General features: G+C 35.8%; 2 protein-coding genes across 3 annotated transcripts; one reads left to right on the top strand and one right to left on the bottom strand.

Moving 5' to 3' along the window:
- Positions 1 to 2931: 2931 nt before the first annotated feature.
- dcaf11 (ddb1 and cul4 associated factor 11) lies at positions 2932 to 14237 on the bottom strand. The gene is made up of 15 exons (XM_084399441.1): positions 14004 to 14237; positions 12736 to 12922; positions 12462 to 12589; positions 11756 to 11874; positions 11442 to 11506; positions 11045 to 11145; positions 10107 to 10253; positions 9959 to 10013; positions 6761 to 6829; positions 6432 to 6489; positions 5788 to 5973; positions 4845 to 4998; positions 4571 to 4723; positions 4374 to 4480; positions 2932 to 3827 (listed from the first exon to the last, which is right to left on the bottom strand). The coding sequence occupies exons 2-15, from the start codon at positions 12909 to 12911 to the stop codon at positions 3720 to 3722; spliced, it is 1626 nt and encodes a 541-aa protein (XP_084255567.1). The 5' UTR covers positions 12912 to 12922; positions 14004 to 14237; the 3' UTR covers positions 2932 to 3719.
- Positions 14238 to 15359: 1122 nt separating this feature from the next.
- On the top strand, positions 15360 to 17204 carry eloca (elongin C paralog a). Of its 2 annotated transcripts, none has more exons than XM_084399253.1 (4): positions 15360 to 15487; positions 16232 to 16259; positions 16473 to 16619; positions 16757 to 17204. In XM_084399253.1, exons 2-4 carry the CDS (start codon positions 16256 to 16258, stop codon positions 16945 to 16947), a joined length of 342 nt encoding a protein of 113 aa, XP_084255379.1. In that variant the 5' UTR covers positions 15360 to 15487; positions 16232 to 16255; the 3' UTR covers positions 16948 to 17204. The 2 variants fall into 2 exon arrangements, with proteins under 2 accessions (XP_084255379.1, XP_084255380.1); XM_084399254.1 differs by having other exon boundaries at positions 15401 to 15487; positions 16476 to 16619.
- Positions 17205 to 18826: the final 1622 nt, after the last annotated feature.

Here is an 18826-nt window from a genome sequence, read left to right as displayed (position 1 = left end):
CAGCAAGAGCCGTACTGAACTAATCTGAGAGTTCAGCAGATGAGGACTGCTCTGCACTCTCAAAAATGGTGGGCATGGTTCACATACTGATATTGATGTTAAATTTGATGATGAAAGATGATCTAGAAGTGAACAATACTTTTTGCAATCTATATCTGTGAAATAACTATGAAAAAAAGAGAAAAGGAAGAGATGAGTAAACATACAGTATAAGAACCTGAAAGCTTGTTTTCTTAAGCCCAATGTATACTAATGTCGTCCGCACACTGCAATTTTTGTTATCTGAGGGTCCATGGACACCTGTGTGCAGCCCAATTTTTGTGTTTGCATGTGACAGTGCATGTACAATAATGCATACGAAGAATGAAGAATGCTGACACAACTCAGCGCTGCTTGTAGAGTATAAATAAGCAATTGTGCTGTGCATGTGTCGAACTTGTCCATCCCTTAATTTCTGTGCAGACACGACTGGGTGCGAGATGAAGCGGAAAGCAGAAAATAAAGTATACCTGGGCCTTTAGTTTTCGGAAAAAAAAAATATGAAAAAATTTAGGCTATACAGTGTATGCCCATTGGCGGTCCATCAGATGAGCCAAAGGTGGCTAAGAGAGTCATTAAAATGTATTCAAAAATCAATGAAACTGAAAAAGGTAAAAAACTCAGATGCACATAATGTAGAATTATTTATTTAAAAGTTAGGTTGCTATACAATGCTAAGATATATGTACAATATATGTGTACAATAACAATTTTCGGAAATATAACATTACGATGTCAAGAAATCAATTTCAATAGTACATTGGGTTTAATTTGCCATTTAATGAGATCTACTAGTGTATATTGTTAGTGGCGAGAATTTTGAATAAATATTGTAGCTTGTGTATTTTCATGGTCTAGTGGCAGAACTTTTGCCAAGCGTGTCAGAGGTTCTGGGTTCTAGTCCGCACTGGCGCACTCGCATGTTTTTTTTCCTAATCAAAACCGAATATGTTTATCAGTGGTTGTATATCAAGCAGGGACACGTTTGTGTGCATTTTGTTATTTTTGCATTTTGCAACACTATATCCATGCAACTAATAGCAGTAGAAACGAGCTCAGCAGCTTGATTTAAAAAAACAACACATTTCAGCGCTAGAACGCCTCTTATTTGACAAACGAAAAAACTGAATGCCCTGCTAGTTAACTGGAGATGTTTTATTTATTTGTATTAGGTACATCCGTCCCACGAGTTGTTTCAAAAAGTGGTGGCGACAGTATCGACCCTGACAAAAACCCATATTGCTCCTTGACGTATCAACATGGCCAGGTGGTATTTATAGCATAAGGGGGCGGGACGCTTTACATTCGTGAGACATTACATGAGAAGCTGAAGTCCGCGGTGACGTCATAAAAATCAGTGATCCATTTTAGAGGAAGTGTGGGACTGTAAGTTTTGAATGCTTATATCTCCTAAATGCGAATTTTGTCATTGGTTTGGAACACACCAGCTAACATATTCATACTAAAAGCTAAAAAACTTAAATCTTGATTTCAGGGGGCCTTTAAAGCAGGGCTATGCAGTTTCGGGAATTTCTTCGCTGTATTCTCGCTTTTTGCTCGCAGGTTTCTCTATAGAGCTTCCCCTACAGCTTCGGAATAGATATTTGACAACACTGTCGAAAAACTCGTTGGCGACTCTGATACCAGAGGCTATAGATCAACGACATCAAAGCAGATGGGACATTCTTTAAAACGTCTTCTTCATTTGGGTTCGAACAGCGTGAGGGAGCGCAATAATGACAGAATTTTAGTAGATTTTTTTGCCGTAAAGCAATTCGTTACATCGCGAGACCTGATATCACGCGGTACTTCCTGACGCTGAGGCCCGCCGGCCCAAAGTTGCAAGGGTGGTTTTTCGGCTCACAGGCGATTGGGGGGTGCGAGACGACCACCATTCAACCCCAAAAAAGTCATATATCTATTCCAATGACTCCAAAGCTGCTCGGTTAAGGTAAAAAAGTTACTTAGTTCCCCTTTAAGGGGCGGCTCCTTTAAGGCTTGCCAGTAAATGGCCACTGTTTGATTGGCTAACGTTATTGCATAATAAACGTCAACTCAAATCGGTATTGCACGCTAGTAAGTGTTTTGAAAACATTATCCATATAAAACTTGAAGCTGCTGTCAGATCCAATAATACAGCTGACTGCCTATAATCTTTCAACAAGAGTTTCTTTGCGAAATCTCAATTACACTGTGCCTCGTTTACAAAACAAAATGTTTCGAACAAACATATCCTCTGACGCGATGAGGGACGGCATTAAAATAAGCCATTCACTTGTTTCCAATGCTGGGATCCTTCTGATGTCTGTACCTAAATTTACAACTACATTACTAACTATTAAAACGCAGTATTTAGGAGTTTATTGAGGCAAAAGTTGTAGTTAATAGTTAGAATTGGACCCCAATCTAAAGTGTAACCCACCTCTTTTATGTCAAAAGACCAAGGCAATGGTCATGACCCCTTTAGTGTTTTTAAAAGAAGTCTCTTATGCTCACCAATGCTGCATTTATTTGAAACAGTAATACTGTGAAATTAATATATTTTTATATTAATATATTTTAAAATGTAAATGTATTTTCTGTAACTTTTGATGAATTTTACGGACTCCAAATGTTTGAACGGGATTGTATATGTTCACAGATCAAGTTTAGAAAAGAGCATGTTCTCTTAGCTTTACCTACTATCATTACAATATAGCAAACTCTTGTACAGACTATGTGAGACACTGTGGCAATGTGCGTACATAAAATCTGACCTTCCTATAAATTGTTTGAAAAATTATTTTGATTGCATGTAGGACATAAGAAATTGGCTTGAAATGCAACCCGACTGTATTGCTTGCAGCTGGCTGAAAATATTTGAGATATGATTTATAGTCCAAACAAACAAAGTTGTGCGCATAAGTTTAATTATTCTTGTAAAACAATTCTGAGTGTTTTAATGAATTCTAAATGCACTTGAATCATACACAAATCAAACCATTCTGTCAACAGAAACATATTTGCACACACGCTCCCACGCATAAAGAAACACACTCCCGCACCCATAAACCCACGACTACATTTCCACACACACACACACTTTTAACACACATCAGTTTTGACAAAGATTTTTTTTTTTACATTGTACTACAAAATCAAATCCTGGACATTAATAGCAATAAAATATCTTACAATATTTAGAATTATTCCCAGAATTCTTTGCACTTTTAGAAACATGTCCATTATGTCTAAATTATTTTGCTATATTACCGTACAGTAATTTTTCAAGCAAAGCAGTTGTTTTGTGCCTGTCTGAAATCATGCGTCCTTTATATCGGTGAAATTCACACAAAGTCTTTCACTAAAGCTTAAACCTGCAGTTAAAAGGTCACCTCCGAGCTGAAAAAGAGGTGTAACAGTAGGCGTAAAAGAGAAATCACAAAACGCCCTGTCCATTAATTAAATGTCAATGATTCTTTTAGCTTAAACACATTTGTATCATCTTTTTGTGCCGGTAGGGGGAGCAATGTGGAATCAAACAAACAACACTTGAAGATCCTGCCTGACACTATATCAATGTGATTTTACAAAATTCTCTGCACAAAATTAGTTGTCTTTTGTGATTTATTTCCCCCGTTTCTCTTTATTCCTCCATCATCGCATTCCCGCAGTGACGGCACCATCTACCTCTGATGTCATCAATATCCTTTTGTTTTCATCTCCACCACATCCACGTTCATCCTCTCTCTGTCTTTGTCCAGAGGGTGGTTCTGCGTGTGTTCCCACAAACGTATGGCGCCATCCCACTGAGCGAACATGAAAGAAAAGAGCGCCAATGAGTACAGTGTTCATGCACTTACATTTTTTTTGTATTTAGGGCTGTAACTAATGGTTATTCTGTGGATTAATCTAATGATTATTTTTGCGATTAATCTATTGATGATTTCTGATAGTCAATTAATCCTAAAATATCACTGTATCAATGATGGTGATGTCCATAACACCAGGAGGATTATTTATTAAATAAATGAGTCTTAAAGCGTTACTTCATCCGTCAGATATTTTAAACAACCAACAACAACTTTAAACGCTTTGTAACCGAGTGCAGAGAGTACGTCTGAGCCACACGCCTCGTGGCAGCTCCGGTGAATCTTCGGATCATTTCTTGGTCTCCTTGAGTAATTTACCCCTCATGATTATACAGTTCAGTGTGTCTCTTACATTACATGAACGTGGCACACAACTATTTGACGAGGCACACAACTTTTTGCATTCCAAGCAAATTGACATATTATTGCAATTGTCCACATGTCGTAACAGCCCTAATAGTATTAAACAGGGGTTTTACTTACAGAGCTGCTGACCATGTTGTTTTGATACGGGTGCCAGCTGACGTCCCTCACACATGCGTCATGATTGGACAATTTGCACTCGACGGATCCCGTCAACACATTGTAGACTAGAAAAAAGATGAAAGGAAGTGAAATTAAGCAGATTTGAATAATAATACGACTATTTCGCACTTTATGCATTTTTTTGATCAACTTACTGACGATTTTGCCTGTTGAACAGCCTGTGTAAATAAACTTCTGTCCAGTGCTGAATTCAGGGGAAAAGCGGCACCGAATAAGCGTGTGCAAAACCCCGTGACCCCTGTAGGTCATCACAGAGGTGTCACCGCTCAGTTTATGCCTCTTTAGTGCTGCAGGGCAACAAAATAACGAGTGTAAACAGGAGCTTTGTGTTTATGTGTACAATTAAGGTTGAAAATAAACCAGTTTGTCTAGCAGGTCTATTAAAGTTCCTCAAGCATGCTAACACACCTCTCTGAGGAACCTGCTGCCAGCGGTAGTCCCAGTTCTGTTGTGTGACAGCGAGTCGTGAGGCTGCAAGTCCTTCTTTGGGTGAAAACTTCCTCACATCCCACAGCTTAATGCTCTGATCTTTGGAGTTGCTGATCAAGTATCGAGCGTCGCCCTTCAGGACAACATATAAACGCTGCTTAAAAAGTGCTTGAAGGGAAGCAACTAATGTATTGCAATTATATTTAGAGGGCAATAGGGGATATTCTGCAACTGTATAAAAGGATTTGAAGCTTTTTGATAACAGTTCTGCTCTTTAACTGTTTAATAACAGTACCTTCATCTTGTTCACTGTGACATATATTATATGGCCAAAAGTATCTGGACACCCACTGTTTGTTTTTAAGCACCTGAGTGCAGCTGAAATAGTCAAAGCCATTAATTAGAAGTGTCCGCATATTATTGGCATGTAGTTTAAATAAATACTTCATATTAGGTAGCTACACAAAAGGCTTCTCTGATATTTTGAGTGTACGTTTATGGAGGACCAGGACCACTTAATAATACAAAACAGAAATCAATCAATCAGTGCATTCATTCAAAAAAAGAAAATGTAAATAATCACTTTTCTAAGTGACAAATACTGTTATATTATTAATAATTACATTAGTAATAATATTCATGTTTTAAAATTTAGTTAAAATGTATTAATAAATTAGTTGTTTTTTAAATACTATTTAAAAGTTGTTTAAATTAGTTTCATTATTATTCATTTTAAACATGAATGTCAATGTGAAAAGTGGTTTGTTTACTGTAGAACTGTAGAGCATATTGCACTGTGGTGATTTATTACAATACTTTAGCTATAATTCACACCAGTAAAAGAATTGTGTAGTGTGTTGATGTAATAACTGTATTGTAAATCACAGCGTCTTGACAATGACAGTATGGATTGCTATTATACTTTGCTGTGTATGAAGGTGATTCCATCTCTGTGTCCAGCCAGTTGACCCACAGGCTGTGGTCTGTCTTCTCTGAGTGTACGTCTGTCCCACACTTTACAAAGAGCATCATCACTGCCTGAGAACAGCAGCTGCGATGAACTGTCTGCAAATGCTACAGCATTCACATCATCCTCATGAGCGTCAATCTGAAAGACGAAGAGATAAAAAAAAATAAAGAAATACACGAGTCATTCTACAGAGGGCAATGTCTGGATAATGTTCTCAGTTAATCTATCATGCTTATCAATGATCACATTCAGTTTAGAGCGAAAGACCTTTGCTTTGATGCACTGAGACCGGGAAGCTGTAAAGATTATGCAAGGAATAAGATCACAGGATGGCTGAGATTTATAACAGATTGACAGTAGAGCTAACTTATTTTGATAAAGAAATAATGATCCATTAGAAGGTAAAAATCTTGCACATTAATCCAAGGAAATAAAGCTGTAATTCAGATGCCAATGGAAGAGAAAAAGTGACAAGTGCAGCAGGTGAAAACCTTTTTGATTTTTCATTACTGGTCACTTTTTAATAATTTAAATAATAATTTTATCTGTGGTGCAGGTTTTTTTCCTTCTACGACTTCACAACTTGTGAACCATACCTTTAGAGTTCTCTTGTTTTGTTCGCGATCAAACACATACAGGCAGCCATCGTTTGCACTGTTTGATAGAGATAAAGGTATTTCAGGAAGAGTAGAAGAGTATTTTAAACATACACTTTATTTTTTCCAGGTAAGGTAGGTAGTTATTATGCCTGTTTATAGATAGATAGATAGCTAGATAGATAAGACTTTGAATCTATATTGTTAAAAGCGCTATATAAATGAAGGTGACTTGAAGTCTCTACATGCATGAAAAAAGTATCCAGATATAAATAATAACGTTGAGTTATTAAAGGACAAGTATGAAGGCCATAGTATAAGATACTGACCCGCCTAAAATCTCTTTTCCATCTGTGGACGCTGTCAGTGAGAAAACACAGAACCTCCTTTCATCAGGACTGAAAGAAGAAAAGACTCCTGTCAGCATCAGCAACATTGAACATGAACAACTACAGTAATTTCTATGGCAGTTAAATATACCTGATAGGCTACAGTGGGGAGAACAAGTATTTGATACACTGCCGATTTTGCAGGTTTTCCTACTTACAAAGCATGTAGAGGTCTGTAATTTTTATCATAGGTACTAGGGCTGGGTGTTGACACAAATTTCACAATTCGATTCGATTTTGATTCACAAGCTTGCAATTCGATTCGATTCGATTTCGGTTCCGATTCGATTCGATTCAATATTGATTATTTTGGATATCAGGTACAATACATGGCAAATTTCAAATCTTTTTATTTATTTTTATAATAATAAAGTTATATGAAATGTAAACATTTAAATGGTGGCTGTCATAAAAACTTGCTAGATTCATTCAAACATGCATTAAATATTGAAGAACATTACAAATTATAATGAATATGTAATATGGTGCATATATTTAGCAAAATGCTCCTCTCTAGAGTTAATTTTTCTAGCTGACTGACGAGTTTATGGTCACTGGATATGGTTTTTCTGAGGTAAATGTGACATTACATGACATTGTTTACAAGCCGGTTTAATGACATCTTTCCACGGTTGAAACACTGATTGAGCGATTCCATGTGACATGATACAGATTTCGATAAGTTGTACTCTATCTTTTAATACACTTTCAGATGCTCATTCATGTTTATTTTGCGCTGTAACTGGTATTATTAAGGCGGAAGAGGAGATCATGTTGCTTCTCTTGAGCTGAGCTACGCCAGAGCGATCTCACGCCACAGCGCCAAAACGGTATTTATGTTTTGGAATTTCATAAGAAAATGGACGTAATTTGAAATCTGAGACTTTGTTTCATATCAATAGTAACAAAGCACAAAGATTATTGCGATTTACTGGATGGGATGTGCGCTACAATGTTCCATTCATTCATCAACTGAAAACAGGATGACTAATCGATTCTTGGGATTTAAGAATCGATATCGGTTCGTAAAAATGAGAATCGATTAAAATCGAGAAATTTTAACCAGCCCTAATAGGTACACTTCAACTGTGAGAGACGGAATCTAAAACAAAAATCCAGAAAATCACATTGTATGATTTTTAAATAATTTGTATTATTTGGAGTATTTCCAAATTTGAAGTGTTTGATCACCTACCAACCAGTAAGAATTCCGGCTCTCACAGACCTGTTAGTTTTTCTTTAAGAAGCCCTCCTGTTCTCCACTCATTACCTGTATTAACTGCACCTGTTTGAACTCGTTACCTGTATAAAAGACACCTGTCCACACACTCAATCAAACAGACTCCAACCTCTCCACAATGGCCAAGACCAGAGAGCTGTGTATGGACATCAGAGATAAAATTGTAGACCTGCACAAGGCTGGGATGGGCTACAGGACAATAGGCAAGCAGCTTGGTGAGAAGGCAACAACTGTTGGCGCAATTATTAGAAAATGGAAGAAGTTCAAGATGACGGTCAATCTCCCTCGATCACCTCGTGGGGCATCAATGATCATGAGGAAGGTGAGGGATCAGCCCAGAACTACACGGCAGGACCTGGTCAATGACCTGAAGAGAGCTGGGACCACAGTCTCAAAGAAAACCATTAGTAACACTATGCCGTCATGGATTAAAATCCTGCAGCGCACGCAAGGTCCCCCTGCTCAAGCCAGCGCATGTCCTGGCCCGTCTGAAGTTTGCCAATGACCATCTGGATGATCCAGAGGAGGAATGGGAGAAGGTCATGTGGTCTGATGAGACAAAAATAGAGCTTTTTGGTCTAAACTCCACTAAACGTGTTTGGAAGAAGAAGAAGGATGAGTACAACCCCAAGAACACCATCCAAACCGTGAAGCATGGAGGAGGAAACATCATTCTTTGGGGATGCTTTTCTGCAAAGCGGACAGGACGACTGCACCGTATTGAGGGGAGGATGGATGGGGCCATGTATCGCGAGATCTTGGCCAACAACCTCCTTCCCTCAGTAAGAGCATTGAAGATGGGTCGTGGCTGGGTCTTCCAGCATGACAACGACCCGAAACACACAGCCAGGGCAACTAAGGAGTGGCTCCGTAAGAAGCATCTCAAGGTCCTGGAGTGGCCTAGCCAGTCTCCAGACCTGAACCCAATAGAAAATCTTTGGAGGGAGCTGAAAGTCCGTATTGCCCAGCGACAGCCCCGAAACCTGAAGGATCTGGAGAAGGTCTGTATGGAGGAGTGGGCCAAAATCCCTGCTGCAGTGTGTGCAAACCTGGTCAAGAACTACAGGAAACGTATGATCTCTGTAATTGCAAACAAAGGTTTCTGTACCAAATATTAAGTTCTGCTTTTCTGATCAAATACTTAAGTCATGCAATAAAATGCAAATTAATTACTTAAAAATCATACAATGTGATTTTCTGGATTTTAGATTCCGTCACTCACAGTTGAAGAGTACCTATGATAAAAATGACAGACTGCTACATGCTTTGTAAGTGGGAAAACCTGCAAAATCGGCAGTGTATCAAAGACTTGTTCTTCCCACTGTATATTGAAACAAATACAAATATAAATCTCTGAACATAAGAACGTATTTCCATTCACACAGCTCTACCTTACTTGGGGATGAACAGAGCAAGACCAAACCTCTAAAAGCATAATATTACAATTATGACAGCATTATCACAGCATAGTCACTAAATGTCATGCAATGCAGAGAAGACGTCAAAATGGTTATGTGAATTTAATGGGAGAGGCAAAAAGACACGCTGGAAAAGTCATCCATTGGCATTATTAGCATATCTGAGTGGTGTTATGACACTTTAATTACAATTTAAATAAAGGAGGGTTGCTGTTCTTACATATCAAGAATCCATCGAGAATACCAGTTCTTAGTGCTATATTTTTATTATCCTGAAGTGTGTTATTTCTACAACACTTCCTTCAGATTTCACTTTGCCAGCGTGTTCAGTTTTGGTTAGCTCACATCACAGTCATGTGATGGTTGTTGTGATGAACGGTTATGGAAATCTGTTCTACTGTCTGTCACTCACATGAAGAGGAAGCGTACCGGTGATTACCTGAATTTTAATGCTATAATGTACTATGAGGAAACACTAACTTGAGGTCCAGAGCGGTGTGTGTTTCATTGTCTCCATCTACACTGCACACATGAACTAAAGAAAGAGAGAGCACAGACGCATGTGCATTAGAACAGTCAATGACAGCAGTGGCAACAAAACAGCTTAAGTGACCTGTCCCTGTCTTACTGTAGTCAGACCAACTGGAGTAAAGCACACAACGTGCATCAGGTGTAAAACACACATCCAGAATGCTCCAGCCCACGTCTCTGGCCTTCACTGTCTTCTTTAGAGCAAAACGACCCCTACTAGTATCATATAACCTGATATTCTGGTCTATAAAAACAGAGACAGAAAAAAGAGGTTATAAGACATGCACTATCATTCAAAAGTTTGGAGTCAGTAAGACTGTTTTTGAAAGAGGTCTCTTAGCCTGGGCCATCGTTTCAAAGTAGAAAACTAAACTAAAGAGACCGAACAACAACAACAAAATATCAGAGTCTGCAACATCAAAAGACATTGAAAAGGGATTATGAGATAGCCGCAATTTTAGTTTAAAAGAATACAAAGACATTTTATCAGTCGTTAGTTCTGGAGAAAAATAGCACAAAGACAAAGATTAAACTTTCTAGAGTGCATGTGTCGATCGCCTGCGTTCACAGCAATATTGGGAAATATTATTACTATTTAAAATAACTGTTTTCAATTTTAATATATTGTAAAATGTCATTTATTCCTGCAAAGCTAAATTTCAGCATCATCACTATTTCTTATTATTATCTAAGTTGAAAACAGTTGTGTTTCTTAAATATTTTGGAGGATTGTTCAGGATTATTTGATAAGTTTATATGAAATAGAAATCTTTTGTAACATTATAAATGTCTTTATTGTCATCAATTAATAACAATTTATGTTAATATCAATTTATTGCATCCTTTTTGAATACTGACCCCAAACTTTTGAATGGTAGTGTAAATAAACTCAAATTAAAGACATTTAAAAACATTTACACTACAGGACTTTAGTAGAGCTCTGTTATGCACTTGAACATGTCTGAGATGTGCATTTGGAAAATACTAAGCATAGAAAATAAACACTAATAACAAAGTCTTGAATTGCAGTTTCACCTTGGCATGCAGACAGGAACATGTTTCCCTCATCACTGTAGACTCCACAAAAAACTTTCTGCTGATACGTGTCCTTGTATACCACATGATTGGGCAAGAAACTATGAAGAAATAAATATGGATTACTACACGTTATGCAAAGACTGATGAGTTTTAGAAGCAGAAAGAATTTGAGAAATGTAAAACCATCTGTGCCAGTGTATCTCTGAGTATCTATGCCTGATTGCATAAAGCACCTTAAGTGTAATTTCCCCTTAAGATCGCCCTTAGGTTTCCCATACACTTAAGGGTGTTGCACTTAATAATCAACAATATTATTGACTCCGCTGACACTATTGAATAATATTTAAAATATGCACCACTATTGTTGAAGCATAGCGTTCATATTACCACTTACTGTGAGCGGATACGGCTGCACTCTCCATGAGAAAAACTTGACCCACGACAACGTCCCTGTTCCCGCTTTAGAAAGAAATACACAGGTAGATTATAGGAAATTGTACACTTCTGAACTCAACTATGCATATTTTTTGATAATTTGTGAAAATGTGAAAATATACATTTTCTGAATTCGTTATCAGAAAAATCACAAATCTGTAATAAGAAATAAAATAGCTGATAACTATAATAACTCAGACTCATTGTATTGTTAGTAGAAATATCCTGTAAATGAAAGATACACAAGTATAAACATCTATCTTAGTATCTTACCTCTGCCAGCATATTTGTGAAACTGTATTTGCCCTTTAAGCCTGAGGAAGCAGTGGCAAGCATGATCTGAGTGTGGATCTCACTGCGGTCCACTTCCTGTGTGTCTGGTTGGGCATCCACTGAGAGAGAATAAATAAGGCATAGTAAATTACCACAGAAGTGTGTATTCAATGGTATTCATGGCACCATTTCTCACTTTTATAGACTGAAAATTAGGCCAAAGAGGCTGTTGATTCTTTTAGATTCTTTTTTTTCTTATTCTTGATTATTTTAGATTCTTTATATTAATGGTTGAATATATCCTTGCAAACGATTCTCACTTTTCTAAATAACAACGAAGGCTGGAATGGAGTCTGTGCACACCGAGATTGACTGCTCAACATTTAAATAGTCCGGTTCGTTGCTTGCTGTTATATTGCTGTAAGTTCCTACAGAGTGCTATCAGAGTTCCTCTGAAACCCTCCACCTCCCCTAGCTCCACCTGCCTAGATCTGCCTAGCCATATTCAATAACATGCTTAAACTATTCCTATTCCTAATACCTTTAGCGTAAGCATGGGTTATATTAATATCGCTTTGTCCTGCTGTGGGACACTTCCTCAAGATTTAATTTTGTGCTTAATTTTCTCACAGTTTCCATACACTGAGCTAGTAGCAACTAATGGCTAATTGTAGAGGCAATTGTACATAGAGTGAATTATCCTCACCTGGAGGGTCATAGCGATGTCCTAACCGCCCATCCCAGGCCCCATCGCTGTCCTCATCAGAGTCTGAATATGACTGCACAAGCTGCAGGCCTGTCGCTCCACTTCCATGGACCAGGCGCACCTGGCCCCTATAGTAGAGAAAAAAAAAGGAACACTTTGAAATATCAATTTGAATAAAAAAAGAGGAACTGGTAGTGTTGCAAAACATGTACAAAACACAGCCGAGGCAAAGGTATCTCCAAATAAATGTCATGTGGGTTATGTATATATTTACCTCCGCAGTAGGTACGCCAGAACTTGCGCTAAGTCAACGTCCTCTTCTGATTCTGACTGTCTCTCTGCCTGTGTGCGACCCGTCTGGTTAGAATTCTGGTTGGGTTCGGGTTCTGACTGGTCTGGGTTGTTACCAGAGCCCCGACCGGACATCCCAGAACTGGACTGAGAGCCCATAGACTGCTTGTCTGGAAAAATGATTTATTCAGCCATAAGCAATACAGAAAGTCAAATTCATTACAAAGGCTAGAATTTCCTTAAAGACATTGAACACCAGTAATACAGTGAATAATATGACATACGCTCAAACAATAAAACATTTTCAGCATCATTACTTTTTAGTGTCACATGATTCTTCAGAAATCATTTTAATATGCTGATTTGCTGCTTAAGAAACATTTCTTATTATTATCAATGTTGAAAATGGCTGTGTTGCTTAATATTTTCGTGGAAACTGTGATACATTTTTCAGGACTCTTTGATGAATAGAAAGGTCAATAGAACAGCATTTGTTTTGAAGCAAAAAATCTTTTGCAACATTATAAATGTCATTACTGTCACTTTTGATCAATTTAATGCATCCTTGCTGAATAAACGTATTAATATATTTCTAAACAAAATTCTTACTGGACGATAGTGTACTTAAATGAGTGCCAAAAAAGATAGAAAGATGTACACTACATGACTTTAGAAAGTCTGAGATGTGGATTTGAAAAATACAAAGCATAGAAAAATATAATAAATAAATAAAAAACAAGATATATTATAAATAATGCTAGGATTTCCTTAAAGATATTGAACATCATATTTTAGTAATACTGCAAATAAGAGGACATACACCCAATATATACCTGTCTGTCCAAAAAGTTGTGATTAACATGTCACAATGCATAAATATATATCACGACAAAATGAACACTGATGTAGTGCATTTATTGTGGGGTGTGTCAGTATTTTTGTCTTGGGAAATGTTAACACTAAATAGGCGATTTAAATAAGGTAAACAAATGCTGGCATGCAGCTGACAAAAGTCCGTGATATAACTGACAGCCGACTATGCTAAAATGACAGGCTAGAATTAAAAACAGCAATTGTCATTGGGCGAACACTTCATATAGTGGTTGCATATTTACAAACTAAGAGCTTAAAAAAGCAAAATACATAAAAGCATCCTTATTACACTAAATATCCATCCAAAACAGCCTTTTGTTTATAAGTTAGCGCTCACGCTAGCATACTGTGAGCGACCTACAAAAGAGAGACACCTACCAATTTATTTGATAACAGCGCTTTGACAGCTCTTTTACTCCTTTGTTTTCTTCCTGCAAAACCTCGGTATATAACCACAAAATAGTGTTGTCAAAAATGAAGCTTGTAAACGTGGGAGTTCAGTATCCTGAGCGCTTCTATTTCCCTGAGTTGTTTTCAAGATTCTCCTGGTTCGTAACGCGCCATGTTGTTTACGGTCTCGAGACTCCTCTGGTCACATGACACACTCAGAGCAAACACAAAAATAATAGAAACAGTACATTGACATAAGTGAATGTTGGTCATTGACAGTGAAGCTGTGTATTTTGAAAATATTTATTTTCCAGCCACTAACCTTTAGCACTATACTACAAATAGGAAGAAATAGCAAATGTTTAGCTTTGTCATAATAAGTTCCCACAAAATCCAAATGTGCTATTCAGTGTCCTACTCAAAAATGTCAACTGCTACACTAAGCTATACTTGACAAAAAATTGCTAACTTTCTTAAACCACCATATTTGTAGCTTTAATATATAGGCCTACAAAACATCCTTCTGTATGTTCTATAGAATAATAATTAAAACAGATAAATTGTCAATTATTTAGGAAAAACAACATAGAACAGAAAGAAGTTTTAGCTGCCATAACTTAAACAGCCTAATTACCAAATAAGCATATCGAATCGGAATAGTTTTCCGACTACTATAAGCAGTCCAGAAACATGGATTGGCATCTGCATTTTTTGCCCTAGCATGGATAATGGGGACAGAAAAATAAATAAATAAAAATTGTTTTTGTGTGGGACATTTACGCCTATTTACTTATTGTCCAAAATATTCACTGAAATCCATACGGAAAAAACAACACCAAAAATACTATAAGCACAGTCATGAAAATGCGGTTTTAAATTATAACCAATACTGCTAAGTATGGAAGGAGAAATCATATCTAAATTTCTTATTTATATAGATTTTATATTAGGCTTATTTTTTTAAATGTATGTTAGTTGCTAAATCTGTTTCTAGTATAGGTACAATTTGCACCCTCTGCTGGCCCTTTTTTTTTTTTTTTTTTTAGATGTAGTAAGTTTCATTGACCTATAGTGTAATATATCTGTTTTTATTTGGATGGTATTATTTTTATGTAAAGGTTTAGGAATATTCAATACCGGTTTGTGTTGTTGACCTTTGTTCCTCAAGGTACCTACCTACCTAGCTAACTAACTAAATCTGCAGTGTGTGTGTTTGGACTTTTCTGAGCTTACCTTTGTTAGAACTACTTGTATCAATATATTAACAATACATCATTATTTCAAGTTATTTTAGTTCATTTCTAATGTTTCTGAAGATTATGCTAAATGAAATCTCAATTTTGAATTTCACACACCAAGGTTTAATTACACATAGGGGGACTTTTATTTATGAGGCACATTTTTGAACCGGAAGTGTTCAGTTGTTCTCAGCGCCTGTGTTTCTCAACTTGTTTTACTGTTTTACGTTCGTGGTAAGTGTGACAGTTGTACATTTATTACTCACAATATATATTTGTATTAATTGATCCACTCAGAGAAGAAACGATATGATATTACGATTTATCGTTTTAAAATTATTCGTTTAAAAAAAACCCTGCTATTTACTGTTGTGACCGTGACAATGTTCTCTTATGAGACTGTTTATAAAGAATAAGAACACATATGAAATGACCAAGTACAGCAAAAGAGAATAATTACATAAACTAGCCAATATTTTGGGAAGACTTTGAGGGTTTCTGGTTACGTTACTGTGCACACGTTAATAAGTAAAAAACAATAAGGTTTCATTTGTTAACATTAGTTAATGTATTAACTATTACGAACTAAGTATGCGCAATACATTTGTTTCTGTATCTGTTAGTGAAAAAAATAGTGCTGTTGTTCATCGTTTGTTTATGTTACTTCATATGTTTAACTTTTGATTTGAATAATATATTAGTAAATGTTGAAATTAACAAGGATTAATAAAGTGCAGTTCATTATTAGTTCATGTTAAGTAATGTAGTTAATTAATATGAACTAATGAAATCTTATTGTAAAGTGTTACCAAAAAAACGAATAAGGATTCAGCCTCGTCATCATATAATATCTCATCATTTTGTTTGAAATTCACAACTTTCTAGTTCTCTCTCCTTCTCATATGCTGACTAATAATAATTGATCCCTTAACCTATGCAATAATCCATAATCCTAATGTTTTGTTCTGTTGTTTGCAGGAATAACACAGTGCCTGTGAAACAATGGGTTTGTATTGGACTTTTATTTATTTGCAAATAGGAAACAGTAATATCTCGATCAGCTTGTGTGCTGTTTGCAGATGCTTTTAATGGTTGGATCCTCATCAATTCATTATTCATCCATTCATTCTTGTCAAAATGATCTGGTCTAAATTTGCTCATGTGCATGAGTCGGTCTAGCTTCCATTTCCCCCTAAAGTGTTCAAATAACATTTTCCAGCAGATATTGAAGAAAGGACTTTTGGTGGTTGTGAGGGCCCAGATGCCATGTATGTAAAGCTGATCTCTTCAGACGGGCAAGAGTTTATTGTGAAGCGAGAGCACGCGTTAACCTCTGGCACAATCAAGGCTATGCTGAGTGGACCTGGTGAGTATGGTTCAAAATCCTGCTGTGACGAAACAGCATTTGTTTATTGTGGATTTCTTCCATCACTCGATTTTTGTTGTTGTTGTGATATTTGATTAGGAGGAGGAAGTTCTAACATTTTGCATGTTTACTTCAAGGTCAGTTTGCTGAAAATGAAACCAATGAGGTGAACTTCCGGGAGATCCCGTCTCATGTTCTCTCCAAAGTTTGCATGTATTTTACCTATAAAGTGCGTTACACCAACAGCTCAACAGAAATCCCAGAATTCCCCATTGCTCCTGAGATTGCCTTGGAACTGCTCATGGCTGCAAACTTCCTGGACTGTTAGATAGGAATAGGAGTATGCGTTATGCTGTGACCGACATTCATGCTGTTTGGTTTCCATATATGTTCCGATGTTTTTTGAGTGTGTATTTATAAGTGTTTCGCTTTATTGATCAATTTAGTTTTTTGTTGTTGTTATGTTGTACTTTGAAATGACTAGATAGTTTGTTTTGTATGCAGAGTTTTTAAATGTCTTACATTCATTTTGTATTTGCAAGTCGTTTGCAGTCTCGCACAAGGAATAAACGTGGATGAACCAAATGTATCACTGTCACACCTATGTTTGTTTTGGCTGTGTCTTTCAGTTTTACAGCAGAAAAATTACAAAATGGCGTGCATAAGTGAACACAGGGTAAAGGAAATATCTTATAAATCTAAAGGTCTAAATAAATCTAATAAATTATATTTATGGGTCAATGACGTGACGGGTCATTTTTTTTGTCCAAAGGCCTTAATAATAGTAAAAAAAAACTAATATACAACATCCAAAGTATGTAAGGTAGTACAACTTATGTTTTAGGTTTTAATTATATTTTACTACATATAAAGGTATTTTAAAGATTTTGAAGTGTCAAAAGGTCATTCGGTAAAACCGATAGTAAATATTTAAATGGAATAATATTGTTTTTAATAACTAAAGGAACTACAATAATACAAATATAAAGCAGATAAGGCTCTTTTTTTTTACTTTTCTCCTTTCCCTGTGCAATGTTTTACTTGAATATGTTGGAGTGTTTAGAGTAGTCCAATAAATGATTACATTTATGAGATCAGTGATAATTTTATGTAATATTTCTTCTGTGGTACACACTATATACTATCTCAACATCAATGTCAAATCAGTTTTTAACTTTCAAAGCAGTGGTTAAACCGAACGATTTTTTTGGTGACAAATTTTTTCCATCTTGTAAAAAATGACAAAAAACAGTGTTAATTGATTGTACAAACCACAAAATCTTATTGTTAACACCTAGGTAAACTAAAAAATGGTTTCAAGTATAGTTATATCTCCATTCTATTTTTTTACACTTTTAAAAACCTTATTCGTCAATGACCCTTATATATACTTCAAATTATGGCATGATTGTAACATTAAAAGGATGTTGATAAAATAAAAAAAAGTCACCCAAAAATAAAAGAATGTTGAAAGTCGCTCCAAAGCCAGGTTACTGACTTTCTTCATTCACAGAATAATTAATTAGTAGACTTAATATGTATTAATAGATAATAATAATATTAATTAATATTTAATAAACAATTAAAAAGATACTTCACCAGAAATAACACAATCTATATCTTAAAAGTTGTTCCAAACCGATGGCTTTCTTCTGTAGCTAATGCATTAATAGACACTAATATTCATTAAAATGGAATATATATTTATTAATTATAACTATTCATAATAAATAAATAAATATTAATAATTAAAAGAATACTTTTTAAATCTGTATTTTGAAAATTGTTCCAAAATGTGGCCTCCTTTGCTCTGACATAATGTATATTTATATTTATCAAAAAATAATAGATGTGTATTAATTATAACTATTCATATCAATAAACAATTATGAATTAATTAATAATTAAAAATAGTTAAAAAAATGTTTATTGAAAGCAAGTAGTTCCAAACCTCTATGTTCCAAACCCATGTGACTTTCTTCTGTGACAGAATAATAAATTTATATTTATTAAAAATAACATATATTTATTAATTAAAACTATTCATAAGGAATAAATAAATGATTAATTAACTGATTAAAAAGAATACTAAAACCGAAAAAAAAAAAAAAAACTGTAGCCTATCTTGAAAGTCTGTCGAAAACCAGGTCGAAACCCATGTGACTTATAATGAATAACAGAATAATGAAACAATAGGTATTTATTAT

The sequence above is a fragment of the Rutilus rutilus genome, assembly GCF_951802725.1.
Source record: "Rutilus rutilus genome assembly, chromosome: 24".
Lineage (NCBI taxonomy): Eukaryota > Metazoa > Chordata > Actinopteri > Cypriniformes > Leuciscidae > Rutilus > Rutilus rutilus.
This window is presented reverse-complemented; position numbering and strand designations above follow the sequence as displayed.